The sequence below is a fragment of the Montipora capricornis genome, chromosome 8 (genome assembly GCF_036669925.1).
Source record: "Montipora capricornis isolate CH-2021 chromosome 8, ASM3666992v2, whole genome shotgun sequence".
NCBI lineage: Eukaryota > Metazoa > Cnidaria > Anthozoa > Scleractinia > Acroporidae > Montipora > Montipora capricornis.
The window spans coordinates 9,162,052-9,174,551 of record NC_090890.1 but is presented as its reverse complement, the minus strand read 5'-3'; the positions used below and the strand labels follow the sequence as shown (position 1 = coordinate 9,174,551).

The 12,500-nt window shown below is 38.7% G+C and overlaps 1 protein-coding gene across 3 annotated transcripts in view; it reads right to left on the bottom strand.

Annotated features, from left to right (window-relative positions):
- LOC138058896 (von Willebrand factor A domain-containing protein 3A-like) overlaps positions 1 to 12,500 on the bottom strand; it is a 50,987-nt gene that overhangs the window by 20,614 nt on the left and 17,873 nt on the right. For all 3 annotated transcript variants that reach the window (XM_068904344.1, XM_068904346.1, XM_068904345.1), the window contains 13 exons: positions 12,372 to 12,497; positions 10,528 to 10,636; positions 10,106 to 10,171; positions 9,366 to 9,518; positions 8,865 to 9,006; positions 8,346 to 8,452; positions 6,604 to 6,681; positions 5,213 to 5,307; positions 3,766 to 3,885; positions 3,321 to 3,395; positions 2,820 to 2,914; positions 1,127 to 1,176; positions 218 to 413 (listed from right to left, as the gene is read on the bottom strand). In XM_068904344.1, the coding sequence (XP_068760445.1) occupies positions 218 to 413; positions 1,127 to 1,176; positions 2,820 to 2,914; positions 3,321 to 3,395; positions 3,766 to 3,885; positions 5,213 to 5,307; positions 6,604 to 6,681; positions 8,346 to 8,452; positions 8,865 to 9,006; positions 9,366 to 9,518; positions 10,106 to 10,171; positions 10,528 to 10,636; positions 12,372 to 12,497 (1,412 nt within the window). The remainder of the gene's footprint in view (positions 1 to 217; positions 414 to 1,126; positions 1,177 to 2,819; positions 2,915 to 3,320; positions 3,396 to 3,765; positions 3,886 to 5,212; positions 5,308 to 6,603; positions 6,682 to 8,345; positions 8,453 to 8,864; positions 9,007 to 9,365; positions 9,519 to 10,105; positions 10,172 to 10,527; positions 10,637 to 12,371; positions 12,498 to 12,500) is intronic.

Genomic DNA, 12,500 nt, shown 5'->3' with positions numbered 1-12,500 from the left:
ATTATTTTGTATTTTGTTTTTATCCCAAAGCGCGCATGCTTTTTTTGAAACTTTGAACTGGCATATTTAAGTCCAGGCGTTAACACAATCGATGGGCATCTCCAACCGAGGCTGACAAGTATGAAAAGGGGAAGATAAGACAAGAGACCGATCGAAGACGAAGGCAACCCGAAAGAAATTCGGCACTCGAAAACGGCGGAAGGAATCAATACTTAACCTCCGCTCCTATACCAGTGAAATCTCCCGTTAACAGTATGCGCCACTTGTCTCAGATACTCCGCAGTTTCTTCTCTGTCGGCGTATTTGCCAGGTATAGCAACTAAACCATCTTCATCATCAACTTCATAGTAAATGGTATGAACTGCTGTATGGCGGCCGGCCAGCGCTTCACTTACGAACCCACAAACCACATCCTAAAACCAGAAAATTCGTACATTTCGCAAAGAGGCTACGGACATCGGCCTTTTTTTAGTTGTTCACTCAATAAACTGGTCAATAAATGGTAATAAGGCTGGAGGAGGACCGTCTTGTAAAGATATTAATCAAGTTATTGTACAGCTCACTATTGCAGTTTGATTTGCGCGGAAAAAGCAGTGAAGTCTGCGCTTATTTGCAATTTACAAGCAAACGCCAATCAACCCTTCGTTTGTTCAAATGGTAAGCAAAACCTCTCGAATGGAAAATTTCATTGGACTAGAGCGTTGTCTATGCGCAAAATTCTCTAAAATTAACTAGGAGATTGGAAGGTAAAGCAAATGGAAAAAGCCTTTTGAAAAAGGATTAAAAAAGCTATCTGCCTCGCTTTCATTCAAAGGCCAGGTAACTTAGCAAGGGAATGTCACATGACCTTTTGGGATTAAAAAAAACATATTTGCGAGTTTTTTTGTAAGAACCAAAGAAGCTTACTTCAACGAATGACCTACTCTACACCAGGAAAAAAACATGGTTATGGCAACTTGAAATGCCTGCCGATCATTCTCGTAAGTTGTAAACATTGTATAATGTGGGTGAATATAGGAATGGTGTTGAAGATAGGTAGGAAAATTGAAAAGCAAAAATGACCAAAGATGTTTAGTGGTATTGGTTGGTTTGATAGATAACATAGTAACAAAGTGATGTATGTTACCCTTGGCTCATCGGGCACTCCGCTTGTTATGACATAAATCCCTTCCACTTCTGCGTTAAGAAAGCAAGAATACATATCAACAACTACTAGCAAATATGCATTAGAAAACACAGTTTTTGCTCCGTGTTGCGAAGTTTCTTCGTGTATGAATTGGACTAACAAAGCGTAAGAATATCGTGAAAAGTTTGAACTCGTTTAAATAGATGTTAATTCTGGGGAAAGGTAGCTTTATCATAAACGGACAGAGGCATTTAGTTTATCAAGTCAGTTGATAAACCCATTTCTGTCTGTCGTAACAAGAAAAGGTGGGTCAAGAGAACGGATCCCCATGCCCCATCATATTTTTATTTTATAATCTATTTTTAGTTTCTCAAAGCTATTTTAACTTTTCGTTCTCAATGCCGTGCATATTTAAAATTTCATTACGTTAATCATTACAACTGGCCAATCAGGTGCCTCTCTAAAAATGGCTGCGTAGCTATAATTAGATTTTTATTGTATAGGGGATCCTCATTCTCTCTTGGTCGTAAACAATATTTTCCGCGGTGAAAATAAAACCTAATAAGATTTTCTTTGTTTCATTTGCCCGTAAAGATTCTACAGTTTACGGCGCCATGCTTTTTTGTTTTTTTTTTGGTTTTCTTTAAAATATGTCATAGGCAAGATTTACTGGTTTTTTTTTGACCAAAGATGACGAACTCTTAAAACTTGAGCCCATGTCAAACGGGTGCATAACAGATGAAGAAAGTCCATGAAACTTGAAACCGTTTCGATCACGACTGACACCGACTATCCTGCAATACATATGGGTTATTGATCAAGCGTGAGGTCAATATGATTGGATATTGTTCACAAACACGCAAAAAAAGAACGAGGCCAATATCCAGCCATCTTGACCGAACAAGCTTGGTTAACAAAAGATTTATTATACGAGATAAAACACCCAAAAAATATCTTTGATCTTTCGGGACCAAGCGAGAACTCCAAAGCGGGCAAGATAGCTTCATCTTGTCCGCTCGGGTAGCCAATCACATATAGTGCGGAATTTGGTTCATCTTGCCCGCTCACGACGCTAGTTAATAATAAAATCGATTATAGAGGATATTACATGGCCGCGCGGGATACGAATTTTATACTCGAGTGCTAATAGTGCGAACGAGTGAGAGATACTTCTAGCAGCTCCCACATTACTCGCTTCGGTGGTTGGTTGGTTGCATCTCTGATATGCCTTACTGTAACTGCGTGATGCAGTTAGCGAGGTGTTATCGCCGATATGCCTTAATGAGACTGCGCGATGCAGTTAAGAGTCATAGAAGGTTATCAAAATTGGACTATGTGACTTCGTGATGTAGTCGTATTCCAATCCGTACTAGATCAGGGAGGGTCGTGGTTCAAATCCCATCTGGGGCTCGGATTTGTCCGAGTTCCCATTTGACGATGCACATTATCTTACATATTCATTTATATAATTATCATAAAATAACATGTGCTTTAAAAAAGATCCATTTTTTCACGATGATGTCGATGATAGTTTCTGATTCGCGCAAGCACGCTTTCGTAATTGAGCCAAATTGTCATTAACTATTATCAAACCGTTGGCAATGCGAATTACAGCTGATGATAGTTAGGGGCAAAAGAAGCTTCCCGACTACTATCTACAGTCATGCAGAGTTTGACCAGGGCTTCATCCTACCTATGCCATGAGCCTTTTCTTCTTCATTTTCCACAGCCTTCCGAAAAGCATCTAAAAAGGTTCTACTTCCCAAACAACCTCTTTGGAGCAGCCACCTAGCGAACAAAATGTAAGAAAAGCCGTGAACCAAACTGTTGAAAAAAAACAAAAACATGAAAAACCGCAGCGTTTCTCGCTATACGTTTAGTTCCTATTCCTCTTGGATGAGTGTCGATGCCAAATTAAGGCTAATCTTGGCCAGTTAACAGCACAACTAATGCTTCGAATTACCATCAAACGAGACTCGAATGCGGTGAAGTTTTGCCGAAAGGCAAACATTTTTTAAGTTCTTCCTTCGGTTTTCACGACAAGATATTGCAGGTTATTTCGCATCAGTTCATATCAACTTCTTCCTGATAGAATATGTAAAACACTAAAAACCTTCTCTGTCCCTTAAGGTCTGAAATCTGGATATTCCTCCGAGTATCAATTGTAGACTCGTTCTCCATACACTTAACTTACTTCCATGTTGCTTCGAGGTACTCTGGGGACGGCTCCACCATGACTCGACGAAACATTTCTGTCTTGTCACCGAAGCTAAAAACGAAAGTAGTTCAATTAACCAAAAGCATTATTCACAAACGACGCCCTGGAGGTTTCACGACAGACCTTCTGAATTGATTGGCAGGGGAAATCAAGCGATTGCAGAAGACTTTGGCGGCATTCTTCGAGAATGAGTCTGAATACAGCACACCTATTCTTAATCAATAGAATGTTTTAAACCCGAATTTACTGAAAGTTTATTCCATTTCCCTTGAAATTGTTTGACTTGCTTTCAACCCTTTGATTTCTTAAATGAGTTCTATCTGCACTTTTACCGAAAAACATTAGAAGTACTGAAATTGTCAATGTTCTAGTTCCAGTTTAGAGCAAAAAACTTGAGGAACGAGACTTTGATTATGTTTACCAGATGAAGTTGTACGAGGTCTTGTTGGCCATTTGCTGTTCAAGAAGCAGTCTGAGATGCTCTTGCAGTCTGGGTACAGCAGCTGACATGCATATTGACATGTCCAACAACACAATCACCCTGAAACAAACCCCATCAAGCATAACTTCTGTCAAAAAGTGAAGCGAAGTGAAGAAAAGGACCTATATATCTATTGGCAGTGGAAGTTAGATGAGTAGTGTATGAGAAGTAACCGCTCAAATGAACAAAATGGCAGAGAGTCGACCCCAGTTGGCTAGTTACAAAGTACATTAGCGTTGAATTTGGGCCACCGAAGACGAATCAGCAAAAAAATAACTTTTAAGCACAGAAAATAATGTTTACTATCAAAATTGTTTTAAAATTTTCAAAGAAGGCGTTTTTATCCTAAAAGTGACTGATTTCAGAATAACTTGTTTTTATTTTCAAAATTCACGGGCGCCATAAACTTGAACGAGTGTGACATGTTATACGGTTGCCTAATCGTTACAAAACAAAAGGGTTTATTTGTACCACAACAATAGGACAACCGTACGATGTCACAACTATTTAGGATAGTGGCGCCTGGGAAATTTGACAGTGAAAATTAGAGACTTAGATTTTTTTCTGGTACAAACACTTAGGGCCTGTTTACATGGAAAGCGGATGCCCCTAGGGGAGTGGGGTACCTGATAGGGCTAAAGATACCACGGTTTTGTATGCAAACTTTACAAGGGTAGATCCCCCCTCCCCCGTAGGCTCAAATAGAGAGGTCGAAGGAATATTTCGGCAGCAAACGCAATACTAGTCACGCTTTCGTCTCTAACAACGGCTTTTCAGTTATGTGCATTGCTTTTGACATATCCCCGAGAAACGTCGTGGGAATTGAAGTTCCTAAACTCTGAAAGCACTTGAACATTTGCGAACAGCAGGAGTCACGCAGGCCTGTCAACATTTTTAACACTTTTGGACACGATATCGAATGTGATGACGCTTTATAAGACTGTCGCTTTTAAATCGCATTAGCCTGCATAGCAAGCGTTTCCAGCGGGCGAGGAGCGAACTCTCTTTTCGGCCGTGCGATAATAGGGCGAGCGCCCCATTTTTCGCGCGGCCAAAACATTACGAATGAAATAGCCCTAGCCGTCGCCCTAGCCTCTACGGCCAACCCTACCTTTTGCATTTACATGGAGTTATGTAAACAAAACTTGCCCCTACCGTGTAGGGTTTCCCTACATTCAAGATAGGGAAACCCTACCCTCTAAGGGAACCCTATCTCGCATGTAAAAGGAAAGGCATAATACAAAAGAGAATGGAGACTCTACCACCTAGGGTACCCTTCTACCTGGCGGCACCCTCCCACAAGTAAACGGCCCGTAAGTTATTCTTTTGTAGGAGTGGATCATGCAAGGGCCCTTTGTGCAGGAGGCCTTTATCTTTTTTTAATCACCTCTTTTCCACAATAGTGCCAAATATTTTCCTGCAACCAACAGACAGCCAGTCCACTCTTCTTTTATACAAATGACTGGCTGATTCAAGATGGCGCTGCAAATGAACGGTGGACAACATATGGATAAGAAATAGTAAATGGCGGAGATGACTAATTTTCTTTATAAAGTAATTAGGACAGTACGTGCACTCTCATTGGTCAATAGCTGTGTTTAGATGAGAGTATGGAAACACGGCTGTGACATAACACGAATTTTGATTGGTTGTGTTGTCAGACGCGCGTTTTGATTAGCTGGTAGGAAATATGAGCGTGTATCAAGAAAATCTGTTTCAATTTAGAAGTTAAAAAACCAGCATTTTCCTTCCTTTTTCGAATTATCTTTGAGAAACATTTTATAAAAGCAATAGAGGACCTTTTTCCGTGTTTCCATAGCCTCATCTAAACACTCGGGGGAGTTGAGAGAATTCTCGACTGCGTCTCGGGTTTGCATAACTGTCTCGAATTCTCCCAACTCCCCTAGTGTTTAGATGAGGCTATGGAAACACGGAAAACGTCCTCTATTGCTTAAACCGTGTAGTACTAACAGACCTGTGTTTGTACATGTATGGGAAGCCCGGGAAGGGGGGGGGGGGGGGGCGACTCGCATATGAAAGGGGCGGAGATGCTCGTCGTCTCCCTTAGGGGGTGTAAATTTCGGATTTTCGTGTCACTTACGTTGTTCAGGGCATGTAGCCATGAATGTCTCATTTAGAGTTGCATGCGAAGAAATATAAAAATATACATTTACTATGTTTTTAATGAGGTATCTTTTAGAGATCAAAAAAGCCTGGGCCACGCCTAGATTGGTCTTCTTTGGACTGGAGGAGTGAACCACCCAAAATTCCAACACAAAATGAAAGCAACTTGATGGCTTCATTAACCGGTTGCTTATTTGCATACTAATGGTATGTATTGTTACATGCCTCGTTCTTCAGCGATGCCACTACCAGAACACCTCCAAAAATATCAAAACCTAATTAAGGAACCTTTTAATTCTTCAAGTTTGCCAGGAGTTGACCAGTGTAAAAATAGTATTTACAAACACTTTTCAAGGCCCTATATGATATTTAAAAAATTCTAGTATTTTGAAGGCCCTAGGTGAGACTTCCAGTATTTTCAAAGGTGGGTGATCCTTGCATTCCAGTGATCACAAGTCTATTGTCCAAGATAACTTGAATTCCTAATACTGCAAACCTAACACTGCCAAAGGCAACTGGTTGAATTTGAACGGTGAGAGAATAGGTCTATAGGGGGATACTGAAGACAAATCCTGACATTAATCAGACAACGATTTGAACCCTGGGCAACAGCTGCCCCTTCATATGTGGACATGAAAATTGAGAAGAACATACCTGATAGTCAAACAGTAAGGTTGGATCAACATGTACATTTTTTATGCTTCCATCAAACCACTTAAACTGTGCCATACTCTGCAATTTGTAAAGGTAACACTCTTATAAATGCAACTCAATCTATTTCATATTTAGCATCGCCAGGGTTTCTCCACTGGAGAACTGAGAAAGAAAAGGTACTGGCGTAAAAGGAGAGAATAGAATTCCATCCCCACAAGTCCTGTTCTGATTAATCAAGATAAACTGTAGCTGATGGAAACTATTTTTCTAAGGAATAGGTTTAGATCCAAAAATTAGCTTTTGGTTGATGGGTTTATGATAACGCTAGACAAAAAGATAATCCCGGACTGTTTTTCTTGTTTATTTATCATGGTTTCCTTTGAGGCTGCCATACTTTCAGTCAGGGCAGAGTCACACTCTTCTGCTAAGTTCTTCAACATGCACCATCTAAGCCTGATCTCTTTTGAAACTGTTGAACTAATGCCAACCAATCATGTTTCAAATCTCTGAAAACGTGCAAAAGGGCACAGTGCAGTGGATGCTTAATTGGTTGAACAGCAGACTGCTATTCAGGAAGTTACAACTTTCAATCCCGGCTGCACCAACACTCAAGCTCTTAAAGTATCTAAGAAGAAAGTTCTGCCTTTTGCAATAACATCTGCAAATAATAATACTTTCAAGTCTACTTGAATAAGGACAATGACAAAACTAATACTTGTTACCATCTCACAACCCTTGTGAACTCTGTGGGATGTAAAATAAACCACACACCATTCAAAAAGGGTAGGGCACACAGTTCCCAGTGTTATCGTCAAACATGAATTGTTAAATGCTACTATGACCAAAATATCTTTGGATTTCAAAGCTATGTTAACTGAACTCTAAGTGACCCAAGTTTTATGCATTGATGTAAAAATGACACCTGTTTATTTTAAATGGAATTGTCCTTTTTAATGGTCCACCATTACCGTCTTTAAAATCCTGAGAGAGTTGGATCAAGGAAAATGATGTAGTTTAAGAATAGAATGCAAATGCATGCAGCTGGATTAATATGTAGCATGGGAGTTTCGGGCTTTCAGACTTTTAAACTTGTGGTTTGCATATACATTTATGCATTGAAATTTTAAGCTATGGAGTAAATGAGGTCACTTTGTCTAGATCCAGCCTTCTGAGGTCCAACTGGTCAGTTTTGAACATGAGTAATTGGGGTCCATGAAATCCAAAACTTACACTCAAAGAATATACCTTTGGATAAAAGTCAAAGCTCAAAATTTTGCCAGTCTGGTGTTAAGCAAATACACTTTCAAAATCTGAAGAAAAAAGGAAGTGATTTTTTGATCATAGTAGCACTTTAAGTAAAATATGACCGGCTTGGTATGATGTCTAAAATGGTTTAAAGCTACCTTAAATTGTCAACAATTTGCCGGGTGCTGAAAGGTTTAGATGTTAACTGTTACAAGAGCCTTCACGATCTATTTTAGAACAACTGCCTTAACATAAAAAAGAAACGGCATTCTGACAAATAATAAAGTGCATAGTTTTTGCACTTGGGTAAACAGCACAACCAAGGCAGGGAGCCACAATCATTCTGTTTGAGGAGTCCCCTTCTGTTAATTGAATGCAATAAAATTGATTTTGAAGAACATTCTCTCATACTTAAAATACTTTTTGTGTCTTAGAAGATATGATTTTCGTACAGAAATGCAAAGAACAGTTTGATTTAATGCAAAAATCACTCTTACTCTCTCATGGACCAAGGAGTGCACGTTCCTGTTAATAGCAGAGATGTATCCATCCACATATGAGAAGGAATTGGGAGCAAGCTTTTGATAAAGATTCAGTCCTTTGGCTATGAAGAAAAATAAACATGTTTACTAAGGCAAGGTAATGGGCTAAAACAACAAGAACATTGTGGTTGCAGATGTCATGGAAAGCAACCAGAAGCTAGGTGTTTCATTTAATGGAACATAAATTTCTGCCCAATAATGTTTTGGTTTGGATTGTGTCAGCAGTGTAGTGGTAACCAACTAAGACCACTAAAATGAGGGAAAAAATCAACTTCAAGTTTTTATTACAGGAATGAAGTTGCGTTCTCAGAGGCCAAAGCTCACTAAAAAGCTCAGCAAAAATGGCTAACAAGACTTTTAAAGATGTTTTAATTTTGCAAGGTAACAGTGACAGTAAAGCAGTATCGTAAACCCAGGCAAGGAGATACAAAAGTAATTGTATTATTTTCGTTAGTTCATATCATTGGGGGGTACCTTTAAGTCCATGTTGTTTAAGCCACTCTGCAGATGTTCTTGCTGGAAAGGATGGGTGTTCTACTACTAGTGGGGAACTGTCAGGTTCCAGAATCTGACCCTCTTCTGCTGGAAGCCTCATCAAGTCCAGTGTTGGAGGAACCTAGAATTGAAGTAATGACAAATTAAAATGTCTTTTGCCCAGCATGCTAAAGTTGTCTTACATATCTCAGATACTACCCACATATATGCAACGATTGACTAGTTTAAAGGACTAAACTTCCCAACAAAAAACAGTTATACACCTGTATTTAAGAGCACATTTAATACATTCCAAAAGGAATGGTACACACTATTTTGCTATTCTAATCAGAATTTCTTGTTTTTCCACATATATATTGAGGATGCCTGAATTCAGGTCACTTCTGAATGGAAAATCATATCAGACTATGATCGCTTAATTGTGAAAGACAATGTTAAAGAAAAAAAGCTGAACAGCTGACATGTGAAAAAAAAACTTACAGTGCTCATAGTTGTGTCAATGCTTGATTGCACCGCTATCCTTGTGTTTCCAATCACTCCACTTTTCATTTCCTTGATCTTCTCTAATATTTCCTGTGCCTTCATCATTTCTTGTGCCAGTAAACTGAGATCTGTTCCAGTCATGATTTGCTCCTGTAAAGGAAAATGGAGGTGACTGATCCAATGGAAGTTTGTACGTATATTTAGAACTTAATGCAGTCGTCGTCATCATAATCATCGATCATCATCATCATCATCATCACCATCACTACTATAATCACAATAATCTTAATGTTTTGGTGGCAACTGCTGTACTGGTAACTCTGCTTGTAATATTGCAGTTCTAACATTTCTGTTTCTTTATCATTTTCGCACATTACTGTGTTCAAAGTACATGTATTTATAAGGCTTAGTGTAGTTATACTTATAATTTTGTAAGGCAACCCTAACAAAATACATATACAATTAATGAAAATAATGAACTTTTCACTATTTCACTGTTACACTATTTTTCTAGATGAGAACCATTTGTTTGTGCGTGTTATATGTTAAAAACCATTTAATAAGGTGTATGTATTTTATATAGCGCCTTATCTCTGTAACAACTTCGTACACCCCTAAATGTATTTTAATGTCTGAAATTTGGCAACCAATGATCACATTGTGAAAGTCTCACAGGGCAGAAACTTGTCTTCCCTAAAGTATTAATCATGGTTAAGACATTTTGCTTTTTCACTCACATCACTGGTCGATACATAGCAATGATATCTTCCTCCAGTCTGTTCTGCCAGCTCCTTCAGAAACATCTGAAACCAATTACCAAGGATTCCAGTAATTTTAGGGTAAATGTCACTGTGCTTGAGTAATTCTTGTGTTTTTTAGGTTAAAATTGGGTGAAATGCATCACAAAGGACTTAAGCTCACATAGATAACATTCTTGATAATCCACTGAGATGATATCACTCAAAATTTTTTGACTGTGGCTAAATAATGCAGCCTGAAGTCCTCTACTCCTTGCAAAAAGTACGGAATCCATCAGCTACTTTTCATCACTAAGTTCTTGCACAACCCTGTCAAGCCTGGACAAGGACAGGACCTGGTTTCTTAGCATAGTGGATAGAAGTTTCAGAAGACAATTTGAGAAAAACGTAGTGATCCTTACATTAGTAGCTGAAATGCTGCAATCATATGCCACAGTATGCAGTGGAGCAGTTCTTCCAGAGAGTGACTCACGCACATATTCACAGATAATTTTAGGGTTCTGGTCAGGACTGTGAAGAACAAAGATAACTGTTGTTAGGACATGCAGTACAGTTCAAACATTTGGTCAGTTTTGTACACACTATTGTTACAATGGAAAAACTAACAATAATAATATTGTTAGTATTATTATTATTATTATTAAAATTAATAAAATTATTATTATCATTATTACTCTTACCATTATTATTATAGTCTTTTAAACTATTATTATCATACATAAAGGTCTACCATTCAACCTGGCTTCATAACCCTTTTCCTCCTGAGATTGAGGTTTAGTGTACAGATTTCACTGTCTAACGCAGCCCAGATGGTTTTACTTGTGAATGGGGCCACTTTAGGGGTGAATTTGATAATTAAGAAATTATGAGAGAGGAAGAAATTATCCTCTACAATACCTTAAATGAGTCATCCTCACACTTAAAATTAATGGACAATTTAAGCAAATTATCGTCACTTTATAGACACCTGGAAAATTCAGGTAACTTCAACATGATAGTTGTGCTTTGGTAGAGCATTGCACCAGCATCCTGTTGAAGCAGCCTGAATTTTTCATGTGTCTCTCTAAAGTAAAAATTATTGCTTACATTCTTCCATCTAAAACTTGCACCTCAAATAATTATACATTTCTTCCATTCGTCTTTAGTTACTTTTAATAGAAAATTAATATTGTAGTCAGTTTAACCAAACAGGTCAGATGATGTGAAAATAAAAATGTGTTCCTTAAAACAACTTATTTTAATCAAATTGATAAATGATTGAAGTAAAAAGATCTGAGGTCATTTAGTTCAGTTTATTTTTGCCACAATTCTCAACTTTATCAACAACAATATTTCACATACAGTTCTTTTTAAGAAAATTAGTGGCTAGGAAGCTCATACTAGGATGTATTCATATTAGCTCAATTTAGCAGGACTGGTATTCACAGGACCAGAATTATACTTTTTACAGTTCTCAATTGTGATATTTCTGGTTACGTCGCTCTATTAATACGCCAACCAGAAGCTAATTGGCTGTTGAAACAATAACTTCTTTTCTTCTGATTGGGAAATTTCAATATCAAAAGAAATGTGACGTTAATATTTGTAAACAAGAAATAGCGCTATAGCACAACAAGGTATCACAAACAATACTCCTATAGTCTTCAGTTGTTCCTTTAAACTGCTAAAAATTGCTGCCCATATGACAGTCAAAGCCACGTGGTACCTTAAGATGAGCTGTCATGTACCTAACAAAAGTTAATGTAACGGGGACATTGGGATTCAGATAACTTAATCCCAGATCCTGCGCAGAAAAGTAAACGTATTAGTCCACTGACGTAAGGGTAAGGTAACATCTGCTACAAGCCTAGAAGGCCCATCAGGCTGGCACTTATCTCCGGATTCTGTGGTATGAAGTGACTAGGAGTATTTCTACTCCACCCTGGATGGGATGCCAGTCCATTGCAGGGTTACCCCCAGCATTAAATTCGCTGGTACCCATTTGTACACCTGGGTGGAGAGAGGCACCGTGAGAGTAGTGTCTTGCCCAAGAACACAACACAATGTCCCCGGCCAGGACCCGAACCTGGACCACTCGATCCGGAGTCGAGCACCCTAACCACTTTATAAAAAATTAACCGCTGGTGTGATCCTTTCATGCCCAATGGGCCCCCCTTTCATGAGTAAAATTGTCTGCCATTAGACAGAGTAAAATCTAGAAGTGTCACTCTCGTGCGGAAAAGGGTTAAACCTAATTTCCACATACCAGCTTCCCAAGACTAAGACAATGGAGTCGATCTCCTTTCTCTTGATGACTTGCTTCAGTGCAGACAGTACATTACATCCTCCCTGAGGACGTAGACTTCTTGCCCACCAATGGCACTCATCAATACTA